This window comes from Biomphalaria glabrata, chromosome 2 (assembly GCF_947242115.1).
Source record: "Biomphalaria glabrata chromosome 2, xgBioGlab47.1, whole genome shotgun sequence".
In the NCBI taxonomy this organism is placed as follows: Eukaryota; Metazoa; Mollusca; class Gastropoda; family Planorbidae; genus Biomphalaria; species Biomphalaria glabrata.
This window is the reverse complement of record NC_074712.1, coordinates 47,709,929-47,731,462: the sequence shown is the minus strand read 5'-3', so window position 1 is coordinate 47,731,462 and position 21,534 is coordinate 47,709,929. Positions and strand designations below refer to the sequence as shown.

Genomic DNA, 21,534 nt, shown 5'->3' with positions numbered 1-21,534 from the left:
AGGTCGTGCGATATTCGCTCTGCACTGTCGTCTCGTCCCTGGTTCAAGTTCTGCCATTTCCCGCTGTCCTACGGGAGCTTTGGGCTAAAATGTAATAATCTTCAACTTTGAAGGAATGTCAAAAAAGATGTTTCAGAAATTAAAACCAATTTCTAAACTATAAATTATGATTACATTTCTAGCTACATACAAGTAGACATAAATCTCTATAGTAATCTAATTATTAACCACAGACAGTTACCATACCTCATATTTACATACCTGTCTAACATATGCATAGGCCTACATACGGAACATTCCTAACTTACCATTCAAGGGCCGATCAAAATAACCCCATCACTCCTTTTGTTTGCGCAAATGCCATTTAAAGTAGCTACTATTTACAACTATTTATTTATCTCTCTGGAAATGTGAATATTTCAAATATCTCTAAGTTATAATTATTTTGTATTAGTACATTCTTATTTGTAATTATCATTAATTTACATATTTATACCAAAGTGTTCTAACACCACATGGCTGGATAGATACAATAAGTCTAATGTACAGCATCTATTTCTTGACATGTAATAGACCAGTATAAATATCCATTATAATTTTAAATTGAATAACAAATATGATGCTAGAAATGACACAATATTTTGCTATTTCTGTTATGTAACTAGATCTACGTTCAATTAGATTGTTGTTGGTTTTATTTACAAAAAGTTGCAACTGTTAAGGCCCACTAGAAATAGAGCGGTGACTGACTAAAGAAATGTTAGAAACGTTATGCACATATCTCCCTCCTGTTCAGCGGATTAGAAACCTGTGACGCCACTGATCTCCTATCAGAAACCCCATTAGTAAAAGAAACATGCTGAGATGACTCCCTTAGAGCACGTGAAAGGAAACGGGCAGTGAGTTTTAATGTCGCCATGTCCCCGTACAAGGACGGACCCATTGCCGCACATGGACCAGTTCTCTCTCTCTCTCTCTCTCTCACTCTCAAATCCTTGTCCCGATCGCCCTTCATGCAGGATGCGACATTGGTAAAGAATTTGGTCCACTGTTTCTTTATCCTCGATGCAGTCGCGACACCGTGTGTCGTAGTTTTATCGAAACTGTCCGAAGTAAACACCAATTGAACAGTGACCGAGTCGGAACTGGTCGGCCTTTACCGCACGATTAAGTTGTACACCAGATCCTTTTGGTCTGGTCTACTCAACTGCATATGAAGCTCACGGCTATCGTTCCAATGTGGCAACAATCGGTTGTCGTCGAGGGACCGTACACTTTCGTAAGTGCATTGTTCATCATGCACAATTGCCGTCCGCCACTGATCCCAAACTTGTTGTTTCTTTGGATACATCAGCTGCGTGAAGAAGAGAGAATCACTGTGTGAGTGAACGGAGCTAATACCCAGGCATCCATCTCATTTCTGTCAAATGATCCATAGTCCCTTCGCGACTGAAAGGACCCAGTCCATTTATATGGTCATATAGCGAGTTAAGAGTAAGTCAAGAAACAGATCTAATGTGGAGTTGAAACAGTCCACAACATTTGCACATTGCGACCTAAGTTCAAATCAAATACTCATCATGCTAGTGACGTATGCAATCCTAGAAAATCTGAAATAATTATGGGATGAAAATATGGAATGAAAGGTAAACTAATTAAGACAATTATGTTCATGTTTAATTTATTATATCCATTAGAAAACAAAAATATTTTTTTTGTCATAGGGTTCATTTGAGAAAAAGGAATGGGTGGGGGTCCTTTAAATTAATTGATCTAAGGGAGGTAACTGAAATATTGTTTCCCATAAACCAATATGAGGTTTTAGAATGTCTTTGGTCTCCAAACACTTTTCAAGTCTCAGACAAACTAGACAGTAGTGGTCTCAGGATTTTGTGCGAGTCTCAGACAAACTAGACAGTAGTGGTCTCAGGATTTTGTGCAAGTCTCAGACAAACTAGACAGTAGTGGTCTCAGGATTTTGTGCAAGTCTCAGACAAACTAGACAGTAGTGGTCTCAGGATTTTGTGCAAGTCTCAGACAAACTAGACAGTAGTGGTCTCAGGATTTTGTGCAGGATCAGACTGAAATCAAGAGTCCTTATACCTCTTTTTTTTTTTTTTTACAAGTGAATGAATACTTCTTGTTTGTATTTTAATCACGATGATTGGAACTTTGTACAAAACTAATCTCAACTCACTGCTTATATTTATCCACCTGTCCGGTACAAAAAGTGTGTACATGTTCATTCTCCCACACCAGTGGCATAGACAAGACATGAATCAATTTGAAAAAATGTAACAAATTAGTCAGTTAATTACTGGTAGTTCATTATTTTGTTTGATCCCAACAAGGGAAACTAATTATTCAGTTTTCACAGATATGGCTAAATTTGTTGGGTTTAGTCCCCGATAAAAACCCATTGTTAACGCTATTTCTCCCTCACGCACTCTTTAAACAATTAAGTATTGTACCTAACAAAACTTGAATCAATTAAAAAACAATAATAAGTCAATTAATTACTGGTAATTTATTATTTTGTTTGATATCGAATAAGGGAAATAACGTGTACAGTATTGGTAGATATAGTTTTAAGGGCGGAGTTCTACCCCTTTGGATAAGCTTTATGTTTTGTCTTTTTTCAAAAGGATTTTGTTTTTTACAATTTTGCTTTTTGGCCGCTGACATTTTTATGGTGGAATTTTAATTCAAACTTTTGCTTTTCTTATTATAATGAAAGTTCGACACCCGCAAATTTATTCATCAAGATGTAGACCAGATCTGTACGTTTCTCTGCTGAATGCACGTGTGCATCAGCTTATACTATATACAAAAGCTATGGAGATATCCTAGTTCGAATCCCGGTCTACATCTGGAATAGAACATAATACATTCGACTCGGTAGCTAGGTGTATTTATACTAGAGTATAGCGAGAAAAAAAAAGTTTATTCTAAAAAGTTTTTTTAATTATCGTCAGTAATTCTAACGTCTGCTCCAAAACGTCGTATGGTTTCAGGTTTAGTGATAGAAATTAGGTTAGTGTTAATATTACGGGAACTATTTCAATGTTTGCGGTCATTGATTGGTGATGTAGAGATTGTACATCTTCCTTCATGTACTTTGACTAGCTGCTAGCCTAAAGCTTCACTTCACAATGGAGTATCTTCTAAGTATTATTCATGTTACTCCCAACCTCTCAAACAATAAATGTAATGAGAACGTTTACTAACCAAAATGCCATGTTTATTTTCTTTTAATCATGTGATATACAAGTAGGTCATTGGTTCTTCTTTAGATATATATATATAAATATATATATATATATATATATATATATATATACGGATTGAGTCAATGTTCTGCTGTTGTAGTCTTAGATCCTCCCGCACCGTTCGGCGCCTTGGGCGGCAAGCTGTCTCCACAAAGATTTGTCACTGGCAATGTCTGAAGCCTCATCTGGTGTCCACTGCTCTGAGGTCCTCCATAAAGGTGTGGCGCCAGGTTATACGAGGACGTCCCTGTGAACGCTTTCCTCGTATTGGCTTCCATGTCATCGCAATTCTTGGTATGCGTAGTTCATTCTGTCGGAGAACATGTCCCGCAAACCTCATGCGACGCTCGGTCACAACCTAATTAATTGGTGGACTCCCAGTTCGGCATAGGATTTCCTTGTTTGAGACCCGATCTCTGTAACTGACTCCTAAAATCCTTCTTAGCCACTGTTGTAGTACTGCCTGTTAGTTATTTTAATTTCATTCAAAAGTTTCTTTGTAATCATATAACATTGACATATAAGAAGACTATTCATTAAAACAAATAATGTCAACATGAAATAGAAATACAAAAATACAAATAAACGTTACTCATTACAACACATTTAAATAAAATAGACACTGTCTAACACTATCCCCAGAAATAGACTATAAATAGCAATCACTATAAATAGCATTGACTGTAAATGAAAATGTAGACAAATACTGCTTCACCAGGACACACAGTACGTGCATGGATCTAATAATACAATCTGAACATATTGAACAGAGGCATAGCAGTCGACCAAAATACATGCACCTGGCTCACCTTAGGACGTTTTACATATTATTTTGAATGTCATTGACGTATTAATGACATGTTTGACGAACAGTTATGATGACATTTGTAGCTAGTGCTTCAAGGGTCTCGCTAGCAAGTCACACCATAGCACGCAGTGCAGGACACCAACACTCATATATATATATATATACAAAGTAGTTGTTATTTCTTATATTACATTGATACAATTTAAAATATACTTTATAACTTTGTATCTCATTAATAAGTTCTTTTTTTTTTTTAGATACAGATCACAAAATGTAAACAACATCGTATACTTAATGACATGATGAATAACACTAATCTAAGTATACTTAATGACATGATGAATAACACTAATCTAAGTAAAGTCATTGTGATCGAGGACTTAATAATTACCGGTAAAAAATGTGTATTTACAAGTTCTCACTTGTGTGGCAATGAGACATGACAATGCACTGAGCAGTCATAAATGGACAACAACAGGGTATCTCCTATTGATGCAGAATTTGTTTTTAAAAAATACATTAGAAAAATCTGTTAAAATAAAACAATAACAATTAACAAATAATCAACAAAAACATTCGCCACTTTAATCACATCATAAAAAATATTAGGTCTATAAAAAAAAAATTAGATTAAAAATTTTTAACATATTTATAGCATTTTTAATAGCACGGTTCATAACATTGTTCATAACATTGCTAATAGCATGGTTCAAAACATTGCTAATAGCATGGTTAATAACATTGTTCATAACATTGCTAATAGCATGGTTAATAACATCGATAATAACATGGTTAATAACATCGATAATAACATGGTTAATAACATCGATAATAACATGGTTAATAAATAGCTAATAGCATGGTTAGTAACATACTTTATTGTGGCTAATACTTGAAACTCTGGTGTACAACAAACGTGGTACATTCCAAGTTTTCAGTGTTCCAGGAACTCAAACTTAAAAGTAGTTTGCCCATAGGTTGTGACACATCTCTAAAGTAACAACATGTTCAAATCAAAAGTTTTCTGAAGTGCTGATTGTGTTTCCCATTTTAGACTTTCCCGAAGAGATTTCGTTTTCTAGCAAGCAATGTATTTACATTCCACCTTGCAGCCGCCTTCCTTCTCAAGCGGGCATGGACACTGTTCTGTAAACTATATTAACTTAATTTTTTTTTAAATTACAATATTGTTTTTATGCCTGATTCCTAATCAATCAAAATAGATAAAGATATACATTAGAGGACTGTCAATTAGACTTAATAAGATATACTATTCCAACTTTGCAGATGGAGTTGCACGATAGTAAAAACATTAAATTCAAACTTTTCCTCTAAGGGGCAAAACTCGATTTATTTTTGGTTTCAAAAATGTGAGCAAGCTTACTTCCCTTAAAAAATATAGGAATAAAAATATATGAATGAAAAATTCCTCTCTAATTTGAGTTTGTCTGGTTTGGCAAAATAAGGCGTTTGTCAAACAGACAAGTTGTTAAATATTATACATTGAAACTCTGTTCTTATAAAACTGATAAGTCTATATTCAAAGACATACATATTACATTGGGACTGTGTAAACACATAACTCTAAATAAGAATGACCACGAACAAACAATACATGTACTTACAACCGAAACATGATAACAAAACAGTAAAAACAATAAAATATGTCTTTTGATTGTATTGGTTTTACAACTACAACATTAACTGGCATACTGTATGTTGTTATATACATATATGGTCAAATAATAAATAGTTTTCAATCAAGTAATAAAACAGGTATGAGTGAGCATCACAGCCATTCAGTAGTTACAAAATGTCCTTAAGATTTAGAAAAATAAAACTCATTCGGAATATAAGCAGTAAGGAATTTTTTTCACAAATACAATATGCAACACTTTTATTCTCCATCACAAAAAACAACAACAACACGTTTCTTTGCACAAGTTGGTAAAAGATGTACACATTCTTACATTTCAAAATATATTACATTTCTATTAAATAAAAATGTATTAACTAAACACCGAACCTGCTTTATTTACAATTATCTTAAAAGAATGTATTAAGTACAGGTAGAACCAAGCATACATATGCTTATCTTAAAATGATGTATCAACAATACATAGAACCAAACCTGTACAAGATTATCTAAGCGTTGGTGGGGGAGGGGGAGGTGGAGGTGGGGGAGGTGGGGGAGGTTGGGGCGGGGCATTAAATGATAAAATGTCTTCAGTCTCAGGGGATCTAGGGCTCTCTGGCACATCTTGATCTGGGATGATCTCTGGGGGGTCATTGGCAAACTGTACAGTCGATGGCCTGTGTCCAAATCCTAGTCTTGATGGCCGTACTGGGCTCTCACTGTCACTCTCCCCGTGGCTGCTATTAGATATGGTGGACTTGACAGCCCTGAAGGCGCTCTCGGCTGGGATGGGTGCATCGACAGATTTCTGCCTCTTTCTGAGCTCAGCCATGAAAGGAAGTTCCGATGAAGACTCGCTTCCAGTACTGTGACTCTCCACCAAAGAGGGTTTTCTTGGAGCGTCTCCCAACTTCAGAATGTCATCGATGTCCATGGAGTTATTTGTCGTCTTTGCCGTGTTCTGGATTGATGACGTTGGTTTAGAGCTTCCAAACTGGTGAGGAAGAGGAGGGGGTGTTGGTGGCCTCACAGCTTGTTGATATTTATATGGCGCATCCTCCTCATCTGAAGATGACATATCTGGCGGAGGCGAAGGCGCCCGAACTCCACCCGTGTTTCTTTGCGCTAAATATAGATCATCGTGATTGGATATTGGCAGAGAGCCATCGTAAGGAGGGGTGCGAGCCCTCGTGTGGGGCAAGGGTGGGGTCGGCGGCCTTGCTAAAGTTGGATCTTGCCTGTGAGACGAAGTTATTTCTTGCCTGCTTTGATTTCGCAAGGCTACATCACCCATGTTGCTTCCAGGTCCAGAGTCTTTCCTAATCAGTGAAGCCTGAGGTGTGATTGAATAGTCCTCTCTGGGTGTTGAACTGAGACTCTCTGACCTCTGAACGTGAGAGACACGGGCATGGTCGCTGAAGACATTCGGCCCCTGCACAAAAGGTATTTCCTTAACATCTCCAGCGCCTTCGTCATCTGCATCTTCGTCACTGAAATTCATCGATCTTTCCTGCAGCACCGGCTCCGGAAAATTGCCACGACCATTGGATGGTTGCTGGGGCCTTGAGCTTGGGACCTGAGTGATGGAATAACGACCTCCTTCAGGCACAAAGTTGCTCTGATTGGTAGCCGTGATGTATTCTGTGGCCAGGGGGTTGACAAAGTGATAGGCCAAAGGATTGTTATTGCTGTCATGGCTATGCTTTCTCTTGCCAGTAGGAACGAAGGGCTGCAGGTCTTCTTTTTTAGCCTGCAGGATGATATCTCCAGGCTCTGCCACAATCGGAGCCTCGTCATGACTGCTTCGACGACTGGATCTCTCAGGATCTCGTGACCTCGACCTTGATTTAGATCGACTTTTATGCTTTTTGGTACTCTTGGAACTTCGGCGCCTATTGGCGTCCTGCTCAAACAGAAAGTGGTGTCAGGGTTGTTAAAGTAGAAACGCTACACTTAATAAACACTTAATAAACCAGATTACCGTTACTGAATTTGAAATTTTCTTAATAAGTCGTAAATTGGACTAACTTTGAGCACATCCACACAGATACTTTTAGCACATCCACACAGATACTTTTAGCACATCCACACAGATACTTTTTTAATAATACAACATTGAAGGCTTCAAGTTTTGGGAAGAAATAAATAAGCTTATGTTCTGAAACACAAGCAAACATGTTTCTCATTATTCAAAAGTGAAACCTATTCGTTATAATGAAGAACAGAAACAACTTTCAAAATGTATAAAGCCTACACAGTCTAATTAGAACATTTAAAAAAAGGACAAGGAAATTCTTATTTTAGTTGTTATATTTTTTTAAAAGTAAGTGTGTATTATCATTACTAATTATAGCAGTATACATTTGTTTAACCTCTGTGCTGTGTTTTCTTTAGTCCATAACTAAGGCGCGGTGGCTTCCTAAAAGGGGGTCCAGGGTTCGAAGGATTTTGAGTCCATCTAGCTCTAATAGGGGTACCTGACATAATTTGGGGAAAAGTAAACGTTCTGCTGGCTACATGACACCATCGAAACAGATGAACTTAAAATTATCTACCCTATAGATTGTAAGGTGGTAAAGAGGGGAACTAATCCTAGTTTTTTAAAAACACTACTTCAAAGAAACATTCTCCATAGGTTTAAAATTCCGGAATATTTCTTGAACTACAAACACTCTGGACTATATATTTATATATGTATCTATTAAATTGCAGGTTGAAGACAAACTACTTACTCTTTCCTCATCAGTTTCTTGATCTCTAAATAAACAAACCAAAATAAAAATCCAATTAGTTTTACTTAGAACACAAATCTTTTCGCAAATCTATTTAGTAGAGCATTAAACTTTCCATTAAAACAACCGCAGAACTTTAAAACAGTGTTACTTAACAGTTAAATACCTCAGTCTTTTACTTACATTAATGGAGCTCCTCCATTCGCTGATATGGATAAAAAATAATTTAAAAATTATAAGAATGTCATTAATAAAAAAACAACATGATCTATTATTTTTCTAAAAGATTAGTTGAATCTAAGTTCAATTTCTAAAAGATTAGTTGAATCTAAGTTCAATTTCTAAAAGATTAGTTGAATCTAAGTTCAATTTCTAAAAGATTAGTTGAATCTAAGTTCAAACTTTCTGGTACTGGAATGTACACTAGTAATGCCAATAAAGGTGTAGACTAAATAATTAAAAAGAAAATGATGTCAAATTAATTTTGTAATGTTGAATAAAAAGATTTGATTTAAAACTAAAAGTGATTCATAAAGTTTAAAGTTTGTTCAGTCACTGATCACATACAATTGAAATAGTACTTTAAAAAATCAAATAAATGTAAACTAAAGACAGAAAAAGTGTGTTATGCAGAAACTGTTATAAGATCTAACACTACTGGTTACAGCTAAGTTGTTATGTGTGCTCTAAATACCAAAGTGCGGATGTTAGAACACAAGATTTAAAAGAAAAATCTACTCAATAAAGGGACATAACAATACTTAGCAGGTAAAGGTATGGGAGAGTACTCGATCAAACATGTTTTCCTATCTTCTCAGTATTTCTGTTGTAAATTGTATTGTACAGCTTCTGAGTTTGTAATGGAGGTTATCACCCACCTCTGTTTTTTTTTCTCTAAGTCTTTTTTTAAAATAGTTTTTCTTCAGTTTTTTCTCTCTCTCTCTCTCTCTCTCTCTTATATGCTATTGACCTATATCTTCATCTTTGGGAATTCACTCATTATCAGTAAAATGGTAAATACATAACATTGCGTCTTCATAAAGAAAGACAACAATTGTAACACGAAACCAATACAGAGTTGCACAGAAGTGATTTTCTTCACAAGTCTAATGAGGCAGACTACACAGCATTCACATAAAAATAGGAAAGGAGAATAACACTTACACATCAAAGTGGAAAGTGGAATAACACAGGAAAAAGGAAATGATTAAAAATAGTACAAACACTATATCAAATGTTAAAATTATTTTGCAAAATAGAAGTATATAGGTTGGTGACTGGAAAGGTGCAAAAGAAGAAAAGAGTGCAGGGATGAGTTAGTGGAACGAATATTCTATTGGTGCCTGACTAAATCAACAGAGGTCCTAGAAAGTTGAGGCGTTACACAATGTTTCATTTTTGTTTCAATTCAGTTCTGACTCGCTAAGCATACTGTTTTAGCACAAGAACGTTAATTTAGTTGCTAGTCATACGGAATTAACATTTACCATCTAAGACATCACCAGAGAGAAAGTTAAATAAGATCAAGATCTTTCTACTAAAAGAAAATCTCAATTTGATTCTAAGAATTATTTTTTGTAATATTAATTTTATCCGGAATTCACTGTCATTAATAGATTGTTTCCTATTATTTTGGCTAAAGTTATGACAGTGTCAATGTAAAAAACGAGAGTGGGAAGCTGCTAAAAGTAGCACTACAAATCTTGGAGAGTTGGCAACAAAAGAGCTAGATCTAGGCATGCCATAAGAAACACTGAACTAGATAAGGTAGCGTGATGTCACAGACTGCTGCATGGGGCTGAGAAGGCAGGAAGTAGATTTAGAATCTAGATATGAGAACCACACATTTAAAAGACTGTCGCTATTTTTTGAACTTAAGAGACCATTAGTTACTTCAGGTCCTAGATCTAGTGATAAAAATGGTCACAGATACACAAACATACTCTAATGTTAATAGTGTTAAGTAGTTAGCGAGTCATGAACTGTAGTTCGTTATCCTAAATCAAATGGTTATCTTTGAAACTCTGTTAGGCATTGTATACAAAGTGAATGAAAGACTACACTAAATGTCAAAGGTCACGCACCATAATGGTACATAGTACCGCCATTGGGATATATAAAATGTCTGTTGGGAGACATAAAGTGTCCAAATTGACCTGAATAGATTGAAATTAGATCACTTGTACATTAGATTGGGTTTGTATCATTAGTATAGTAACTACAGGAGCTTATCTTTGTGTACATCATTATGTATTCAAACTACAGTAAATTGAAAGAATAGAAATGACTTAATGAAGATTAAATGGGAACTGTTTCAATGGTATTCATTTTCTGACTCACTGAGACTAGCCCGCACTCCTTTATCATTTCGTTTGTGATGTAATGTTGGAGTTTTATAGTAAGTTTTAAACTTTAATTGCAATTAACATGGTTCAAGTTTGCAGTAAGATTTGAATGTTATCATCATGCGTCAATGAAAATGAATTCAAAATCCATAGCTAGAAAAGAAAATTAACTTGCTGCAGCATGGTTCTAAGGATCGCTGCAAAAAGGTTGTAAGGTTCGCTGCAGGGCCGGTCTTAGCCAAATGCAACCTATGCGGTCGCAGTGGGCCCCGCTCTTTCATAGGCACCGCGCTAATTGTAAGTGTAAATTATTAAATTAAATCATTATAACTTTTATATAATTACAGGGTTTTCACGTTTTCCCGATTTTTAGGAAATCTCCTGAAAAGGCAAAATATACGAAAAACTCCTTGAAATCTCATGAAAATGGACGATATTGTCATTTTTGGGGTGCCAATAAATAAAAACAGCATTGCGGGCTTTCATTTATTAAAAATCTATTGCAAAGACGAAAGTATTTTCTAACTAAAATAATCTTAATTTTGACATTATGCTTATCCCTACCCAGACTAGGCCCCGCGCAATCCGTTTCGCATAGGGCCCCGCAATTGCTTGGACCGGCCCTGGTTCGCTGCACCAAGGTTGTAAGGTTCGCTGCAACAAGATTGTAAGGTTCGCTGCAACAAGGTTCTAAGTTTCGCTGCAACAAGGTTCTAAGTTTCGCTGCAACAAGGTTGTAAGGTTCGCTGCAACAAGGTTCTAAGTTTCGCTGCAACAAGGTTCTAAGTTTCGCTGCAACAAGGTTGTAAGGTTCGCTGCAACAAGGTTCTAAGTTTCGCTGCAACAAGATTGTAAGGTTAGCTGCAACAAGGTTCTAAGTTTCGCTGCAACAAGGTTCTAAGTTTCGCTGCAACAAGATTGTAAGTTTCGCTGCAACAAGATTGTAAGGTTCGCTGCAACAAGGTTCTAAGTTTCGCTGCAACAAGGTTCTAAGTTTCGCTGCAACAAGATTGTAAGGTTCGCTGCAACAAGGTTCTAAGTTTCGCTGCAACAAGGTTCTAAGTTTCGCTGCAACAAGGTTCTAAGTTTCGCTGCAACAAGGTTCTAAGTTTCGCTGCAACAAGATTGTAAGGTTCGCTGCAACAAGGTTCTAAGTTTCGCTGCAACAAGGTTCTAAGTTTCGCTGCAACAAGGTTCTAAATTTCGCTGCAACAAGGTTCTAAGTTTCGCTGCAACAAGGTTCTAAGTTTCGCTGCAACAAGGTCCTAAGGTTCGCTGCAACAAGGTTCTAAGTTTCGCTGCAACAACATTGTAAGGTTCGCTGCAACAAGGTTCTAAGTTTCGCTGCAACAAGATTGTAAGGTTCGCTGCAACAAGGTTCTAAGTTTCGCTGCAACAAGATTGTAAGGTTCGCTGCAACAAGGTTCTAAGTTACGCTGTAACAAGATTGTAAGGTTCGCTGCAACAAGGTTCTAAGATTCGCTGCAACAAGGTTGTAAGGTTCGCTGCAACAAGGTTCTAAGTTTCGCTGCAGTAAGGTTGTAAGGTTCGCTGCAACAAGGTTCTAAGTTTCGCTGCAACAAGGTTCTAAGTTTCGCTGCAACAAGGTTCTAAGTTTCGCTGCAACAACATTGTAAGGTTCGCTGCAACAAGGTTCTAAGTTTCGCTGCAACAAGGTTCTAAGTTTCGCTGCAACAAGGTTCTAAGTTTCGCTGCAACAAGATTGTAAGGTTCGCTGCAACAAGGTTCCAAGTTTCGCTGCAACAAGATTGTAAGGTTCGCTGCAACAAGGTTCTAAGTTTCGCTGCAACAAGATTGTAAGGTTCGCTGCAACAAGGTTCTAAGTTTCGCTGCAACAAGATTGTAAGGTTCGCTGCAACAAGGTTCTAAGTTTCGCTGCAACAAGGTTGTAAGGTTCGCTGCAACAAGGTTCTAAGTTTCGCTGGAGTAAGGTTGTAAGGTTCGCTGCAACAAGGTTCTAAGTTTCGCTGCAACAAGGTTCTAAGTTTCGCTGCAACAAGGTTCTAAGTTTCGCTGCAACAACATTGTAAGGTTCGCTGCAACAAGGTTCTAAGTTTCGCTGCAACAAGGTTCTAAGTTTCGCTGCAACAAGGTTGTAAGTTTCGCTGCAACAAGGTTCTAAGTTTCGCTGCAACAACATTGTAAGGTTCGCTGCTGAGGCTGCTCTGGTATGTTGATGTTAGTTAGGGTCCAATGTAACGGATGTCGGCATGAGATTTCGTTGAATTATTTAAACCTGTGTTTCGTTTCCTCACTTGTATGAAGGCGCTAGTTTTGATTCAAAGATAGAAAATTATCTAGATCTCTAATGAATGTTTGTGATTTGGGACAGAAGGAGAGACGGTATGCCGTGTTGGCTAAGACCTAGCCTAAAGAAGCCAAAAAGATTGCGACTATTGTGTATAATTTCATTATAATGGTTCTATTGAACTAGTCGCGTTAATTGCCGTGTGATATCAGCGGTCTTTGTCCTAGTTGATTGATAGTTCTGTGAGAACACATGCTGTTAATTAAGAAGCCTTAATATATATTTATGACCTATTGATCTCTCATTGAGACTGATCAATAACTAACCTTTACTTCCGGCCCAGTCTAAAAATATAACGGGCCTGCCAATGGGAGGTGGCCCACGATAAGACTGCGTCGGCCCAATGGGAATCATTCCAGGGGCGTCCATCATGGCCCGGGGCTCAGCTCTGAGGGTGTAGAAAGTTAAGGGCTGCCTGGTGCGGGCGTGGGCTGCGTGATGGGTGTAAGCTTTCGTCTTGGGGCTCACTTCTGATGGCGCCCTGACGGGTGTGTCCACTGGAGTCTCTGTGGGCATCCGATACATTCCAGCGTTGAAGTAGTCTCCATTGATTGTAGGTAAAGGCTTTTTTTCTCTTTTACGTATATGTCTGTAGTAAACAAACAAATAATACACAACTTTAAAAATAACAAAGAATGAATACCTTCAGGGTTAGGGTTCTTTTACAACGGTGATTGCTACAATAGAGAAATATTCTGACCTCCCTTGTCTAAGACTATGTCAACCTGAGGTTCTCATACTCTTTTGACTCGGGGACCCCTTTATATAGTCAAAACTTGCCCACGGACCCCTAAGGAAAAATGCTACATAAATGCTTAGTATATAAATTACAAATGTAAAAAAAAAATTGTTGAAGGAGTTTCTATTGAGATTAAAACTTATGCTTGAATAAATAATTAATGACTTGGATAAGATTGTATGAAAGTATTCATGTCCGGCTTAATGTTTGTAAGTAGCAACCGCAAATCTCAGTGAGGGCAAATTTCTGATTTGAGATGAAAGCCTTCCAGCAATGAGTCCACGTGGTATCAAATAAAGAGTTGGAGAAGCAGTCAACAACTTCTTTACAATGACCCATAATGCAGGACATACAACTGGAATATGTTTTTGTTACAATAATTTGTGGCATACTTGTTCAAACGAGTTGATTATTATTAAAATAAACTGGCTTTTAGATAAAACGTTATTTTAATTGTATACAAATTTCCTCTTTCTGAGGATCCCCTCCGATCGTCTTGCGGACCCCTGGTATTGTTTTACCAGCTTCACCTTTTGATCAGGCATTGTCTCATTTGAATTTGTATTTGGATTCCAAATGTGATGTTAATATTTGTTAATATGAATGCAAAGAAAAACTAGAAATGGTATTATATTTCTGTCTCTTTCTTTTCCATTACAGTCTTAAAATCCTACCTATCCCCACAGTGGAAGCTTACACAGCTCTCTCAGACCCCAGCTAGCTAAGAGGGGACGCGAACGAAATTTTATTGGATTGTGAGGGCGCCACTGGTAAAGTTTTGAAAAAACACTGTCTTGCGCTATTTCTTGTACATAAAACACTATAGACCAGCGGTTCTCAACCTTTTAAGCTCGGCGACCCCTTTTTACTATCCCCCACTCTGCCGCGACCCCCCCCCCCACCCCCCACACATACAGCATTAGAAGAATAGACAAAATACATCCATATTTTCGATGGTCTTAGGCGACCCCTGACAAATCGTCAATCGACCCCTCAAGGGGTCGCGACCCACAGGTTGAGAACCCCTGCTATAGACAGACAACTCACTTGAAAGCACAGTAGACCCCGATAATAACAATTGCGATCAGAAGTAGACCTCCAGCAACACAGCCAGTGGCTATAAGTGCTGTTCTACTTTCATCTGCAAGAACCCCTGTGGAAGAAAGAACAAATTAGCAGCATTAGTGAAATATAAAGGATTCCTAACTGTCCTGCACAAATGAAACATGGGAAGTACATGATTACATCATAAGTCTATCTTCGCGAACACAGAATTAGTAGTGTGGGCCAACATGCCCAGAATCAGCAGTATTGGAAAACACAAATTAGCCTCTATCACGTCTCGGTAAACAGGAATCTTTAATACTCTTTTTAGATTTGACTTGAAATGAGGCTTCACAATTTTACAACTCACTCTTCTGGTAAACATGTTTACAAGGCTTATATCAACTCACTCTGTCTGGTAAACATTTTTACAAGGCTTCTATCAACTCACTCTGTGTGGTAAACATTTTGACAAGGCTTCTATCAACTCACTCTGTCTGGTAAACAGTTTTTACACGTTATTTCTCCCATACCCGTTCATTGAAACTTAACACAATCAAATATTAAAAATAAAAATAAAACACTCTGAAATTCTAAAACAATTCGGACATTGTTAATTGTGGCAATAACGAATCAGGAAGTTATTAGCTGACAGACTTAAGACAGAAATTGAAACGATCAGCCGTGTTGAACCGGGTGTTGAATAAGACCTAGACCTAGATTTAGGACGTGACCGCAACAGTCGCAAGTGTTTTACCATATTGAACCCAAACATTAATTTAATGCTTGCGCTATCCATGATCATTGTCTTAGCCGATGGATTGTCAAAGTCCATGACTCGGGACTACACACCTCATCTCCTTCATGTGAGCATGTCTTTTGAGTCACTGTTGACTGATTAACATTCCCGCACAGTGAATGGAGGTTGCAATAGTCCAACCATCTGTACGGGTAGAAAGTTTTTTTTTATGACTATAAGCTTATTGTAGAAGTCCATGGTTTTAATGTTACAAATAAACAAATAGTAGATAATAAGAAAATATAAACTACATAAGAAACTTGTTATACACAATTTACATATTTCAATGTACAGATTGCAATGAAAATATTTCAATGACTATAACTCGAGAGCAGATTTGATCATCAAATGTGCAGAAAGAGGAAAAGGTGTCTGCCGATCACATAGGTGTCAGAAATTGTTTCGCTCGGTTCAAGGCGAGACAACATTGGAGGAAAAATAAATAAAAAAATTTTAAGCAGCGCAACAATTTGGTCTAAATGCAGGCTTGATGTAGGATAGACATGACATGAAAACTAAAGTCAGTCTTTTCAAGCTCTTTTTACATCACGGTTCAGACATCTATTAAAAAAGGATTTAAAAGTTTTAGCACTCTTTACTTGATTCTCTCTCTCTCTCTCTCTCTGTGTGTGTGTGTGAGTTTAAATAAACTATAATAAATAGAAGAATATAATTGATGAAAACAAAAATCCAAAGATCAGCAGTATAAATGACCTTCTATGTTTGGACAAAATGTGGATTAGGTCAATACACACACATACACACAAATGTATCAACTTCTGACTGGAAACCGGGCTTTAGCGTCATCATTGGCCAGACTGCGACATCGTCAGGTTAACAAGCAGAGACCCCAAAATAGCTTCTTTAAATGATATTTATAGATTTTTGCTTAAGGGATCGTAAAAAAGGACTTTATATTGAGTTATCAACGAGTATTGAATATTGAGAAAGCTTGCGAGCTGCCTTTAGGTGCTCGAGCTATAGAAAACTTGGATCCAAACTCACGATGCTCAGTTTGGTTCTCAGCTATCAAAACACGCGCACAGATATTTAAATTATTCACATGAATGTGTCTATATTACTTTTAGAAATTCATCAAAAGCAGAACGCATACAAAAATGTGTCCATAAATAACTCGACACTACACGCGAACCATACAACAGCTCTATTCTAATAAGAGCGCTAAAAAGGGGGAGATGGGGGGGAGGTCTATAGAAATGTTATGAAAAGAAAAAGAATTGAAAAGAAAACGTCCCACTGGCTGGATACATGAAATGTCTTATTATTGGGTGTCATTCAAAATGTAATAAGTGAATATGAAATGTAGTCAATCATTCGAAAATTCTGGGAAAAAAATGTCAAATTTTACTTCCTGACTCACTAGCTTGAAACTTGACAACGTCAACTGATTGAATGACGAGTACATGCACTAACATGATCTTTTTAAACATATTTACTTTTAAAAATGGGGGCTTGTGGCTGAGTGATAAAGCGCTCTGTTTCCGAACCGACGGTTTCGCGTTCGAATCTCGGTGAAGGCTGGGATTTCAAATTTCGGAATTTTTAGGACGTTACTGAGTCCAACCAACTCTAATGGGTACCCAAGAGTCCACCGACAAGGAATTTCATATGACATCACTTGAGGAGAGTGAAGGGGGTTGTACGTTAACAGTTGGCCATAGAAATAGATGATCTTTAGTAGCCTTCACATCATCTGCCCTATAGTTTGCTTGGTCTGAAAAGGTTAGGTCTCCTTTACTTTAAAAAAATGCCCATAAAGACACAAAAATAAAGGCTCGTATATTATTCTGTATGCTAGGACAGATTCGTACAAGTGCTCCTTCTTCTCTAAGGCTATTAGAGCATGTGAAGGGTTGACTGAATCTGCCAGGAAAACCAACCAGTTCAAGTCTCTAATTGACATACGATTTGAATACGCTTAGGACGTAATTATCTTCACTCTTGACGCAACGTCTGTAAGTTATAGGAGAAGTTAAATTATGTATTGAATGAATATGTATAGTATTTGATATGAATTCCTTATCTATTTACTATTAATTGCACTTTAAAATCATTGGTGTCCTATTGGTAGTGAAAAAGAAAGTATAACTAGAGCAGGGGTGGCCAAGTGTTGTTTTTTCTCTTCATATTCCAGATGCCCACACAAATCAAATTCTAGCTCACTATATTATTGAAACATGAAGTAAGAATTGATTTAAATAAATAAATATATAATATAAAATATTGACCAAAACTACAGGTGATCTTAGCGCCCTTGTCTAGCTGAGCTAGGATATAATAGGAAGATCATGTGTTTCTATCGTGGACTAAGTTGTTATCGAGGACTAAGACAAAGATGATCAGTTGACGGCCAATGTTAAAAGATTTACACGTTGAAGACCTAAGCCAAGTCTTATCTCAAAACATACCACCCCCTATCGGATGTCATGTTTACTATGCAGGTATTGCAGGTACTTGTTATCTTAGTTCTACACAAACATATATATTTAATATATAAGTATATACAATATTGAGCACACACTCTACCTTTCCTTTACACACACTCACACAAACTTCCTGGCTGAGGTGAAAACTTCGTGACTTCAACAAATCATGACGTCTTCCACCCCCTCCCCACATTGAACATGGATCAAACACTTTCAGCAACTCATGGACAAAATCTGACGGCTGTAGGTACTTAATATATCTTCCACCCTCTTACCCTGGTCCAACATTCGTAGCCATAAAACCACACCCGATTATTATGAATGGTGTTATATTATAACCATAACCTTCTTTATCCCGTAAAGCTGCCTTGTCTTACAAATAATGTTGCACCAAACTGTATGTATCACATTTTGGTAGATATCTTTTGTAAGCTCACAATTAATACGATAAAGAAGTTTGTACCAGGGAGTTTGTGTGAAAGTCATGCAAACTCGTAGGTGGTCCCTGTGGGTCTTTTACTAGGTAAACATTACAGGTCAAAGGACAGGATTCCCGCACAACTAACACAAGGGTGAAACTAGATTTCCATACTGCTTTATATATATATATATAATATAATATAAATATATATATATATATATATATATATAATATAATATATATGGTGTTTGACATGTAACTTTCATGTGTGGATACCAAAAACCTATGCGCTCCATCTATCAACAAATACTATCTTATACTCTTTATAGTCCTCCATGCCAAATGTACATTTCTAACGACTGTAGGCTTTCACCGCCAAAGCTCGACCAGTTAAAAATAATGCCAGCAGTCCTGAGACGCCATGGTAAGCGTAATATGTGTAGATGGTTTAACATATAGACACACAGACAGGCACACAGATTAAAAAAAACAAAGGGACAAACAGATAGATAGATAGATAGATAGATAGATAGATAGATAGATAGATAGATAGATAGATAGATAGAGATAGAGATAGAGATAGAGATAGATAGATAGATAGATAGATAGATAGATAGATAGATAGATTGATAGATTGATAGATTGATTGATTGACTGACAGGTGGACAGTAAGACATGGATAGATAGATGTACAGATGAAAAGACAGATGGACAGAAAGATACATGAATAGTTGGATGGATAGACAGATGGACAGAGATAGATGGACAGATAAATTGATAAGTCAGATAGACAGATGTAGTGACAGATGGTCCATTCGTAAATGGCGTCAATGCAAAGTACACACTTTACATAAAACGATCTGCATTTAATTCTTGCTTCTGAGAATTTATATGGTGGCTCAAGTTTAAAAAAATTGAAACTACCAAGGTGTGTAGAGCACGACGTGGTATTGCTGTAAGGCCTGTGTTCAGATCCAGCTTAAGATAATGGAGCTCATTTAGTCAAACACGTATTGACACTGATGCCCTAAATAGATGTACCGAAGGAATTTACCATATAGAGCGTTAGACTATTTTCATAGGCTTAGTAGTAAACTTAGACACATACTGAATCAGGAACTGTTGGGAAAGCACGAGTTTTTCTAAACTTTTTATAAATTACTGTGATATAGGTCATACCATTCTACTGTGTCTTAACATTTAGTGGGTAGAATCACTAGAATGTGTAGAATGTAGAGTGTAGAATGTACAGAATGTAGAGTGTAGAATGTACAGTGTAGAGTGTAGAATGTACAGTGTAGAGTGTAGAGTGTAGAATGTACAGTGTAGAATGTACAGTGTAGAGTGTAGAGTGTAGAATGTACAGTGTAGAATGTACAGTGTAGACTGTAGAATGTAGCCTACAGTGTAGAATGTAGTGTACACTTAGTGTACTGAGTTGTTTTTTTACGATTCCTCAAATTAGTTTGCAAAATCTTCATGGGTTCAAAACGTACAACGGGTGGAAACTGGATGGGTGTAAACCGGAAACTGGTCGGGTATTTCGGAATTTATAATATATATTTTATTTTTTCTACAAATTTGACAGTTTGTGTATATTTTGGGAAAAAGATTAATTATTTAACTGGCCACACAGTCGTAACTGTGGTTCGACCTTTCAAATTGTTCCAAATAGAATCATCTTTAAATTAGGCTTATGTCTTTTTATTGGAACCCGATTTCAGCGGGAAGTCCCGCACTCAACTCAAATGTTGACCTGAAGTAATAAATAGACGTGCATGGCATTTTGCGCACCGACATATGTAGAAAAAATTGGCTGGACAGTTAATAGAAGAATTTGATCGTGTTAAGTTGAATGGAAAAACTCCTTGCAATAATGAAACATAACAAGAAATGAACAGTAGTACAAATTATAAAACAATATCGTATTTCTTTAGGAGAAAGTTATTTAAAACAACTTTCTTGTATGCTACTTGTGTGAATGTTCAATAAGATTTTAGGTTTTAATTTGTATCATGTTGTGAATTTATTGAAACTCCAACTGTGTTTCTTATATCGAGTTTTAGATGTACGTAACCGGTTAGTTCTTGTAGTGTTTTAATCCTGATCATTATTGTCTCAAGAATCTCCCTGTTCCATCTACGCTGCTATCGCTCTCTGTTGATTCGTTGGTAACTCTGATTGTCTGACATTGTTCTCGAACGTCAACCTGTTTTATGAATACCACACAGAAGTTACACTTATTTAATAAGTACTTTAAGTGCAATTACATTGAGTAAGCGCTTATATTAGATAAACACTAATTCCCATAACATTTTAAATATAACAACGAATTTTGTTATGTTCCAAAAGAACAAAAAAATATTCTTAACAAACATTAACAGGAATCGCACTCCATTTTTATAAATGATACAAAAAAGTGTTTCTTTTATTTTTTCCACCACAATATTCAGTGCAAGGGGATAGAGGCCATTGTGAAGAGGTCGTTGTGAAGAGATTATGGTGGAAAGGGAATTGCGGAGAGGTCTTTTTGAATAGATCATGGTGGAGAGGGTCATCGATCTCTATACAGATATTCTAGACTGTTCTTTCTATGAGTTAAACAAAATGTCTATCACTATGTAGGTATCACTATAAATGTCTGAATATTTCAGCATGTCAAAGTATATGTAAACAGGCCAGAACGCCCTGTCCATTATTTTTGAACTGAGACAAAACATAAGAAAGGGAATGGGGTTAGGACCAAAACAGATAGAGGGGGGAGGAAGATGTCCAATAATCCAGTCACTCGGTCAGATCACACCCCAGGGACACGCCCAGGTGCTTCATGTAAAGTCAGGTGATTGTGAAAGTCACATATATATAGTTCATGTAAAAAAATAATGCACCAACGTGAAGAAATCCATGCTTTATGTCTATAGAACAAAATCAGTAGAGCATAACAAAACTAATGGGATGTGTAGTT

At 36.9% G+C, this 21,534-nt stretch overlaps 1 protein-coding gene across 3 annotated transcripts in view; it reads right to left on the bottom strand.

Moving 5' to 3' along the window:
* Positions 1-4,640: 4,640 nt before the first annotated feature.
* The window catches only part of LOC106078434 (serine/arginine repetitive matrix protein 1-like), a 37,534-nt gene continuing 20,640 nt past the window's right edge, over positions 4,641-21,534 (bottom strand). For 2 of the 3 annotated variants that reach the window (XM_056020970.1, XM_056020972.1), the window contains exons 2-7: positions 14,906-15,011; positions 13,386-13,708; positions 10,530-10,601; positions 8,629-8,650; positions 8,446-8,470; positions 4,641-7,616 (exon numbers count right to left, since the gene is read on the bottom strand). In XM_056020970.1, the coding sequence (XP_055876945.1) occupies positions 6,219-7,616; positions 8,446-8,470; positions 8,629-8,650; positions 10,530-10,601; positions 13,386-13,708; positions 14,906-15,011 (1,946 nt within the window). In that variant the 3' untranslated portion in view covers positions 4,641-6,218. The remainder of the gene's footprint in view (positions 7,617-8,445; positions 8,471-8,628; positions 8,651-10,529; positions 10,602-13,385; positions 13,709-14,905; positions 15,012-21,534) is intronic. The other variant, XM_056020973.1, reaches the window with a different exon arrangement.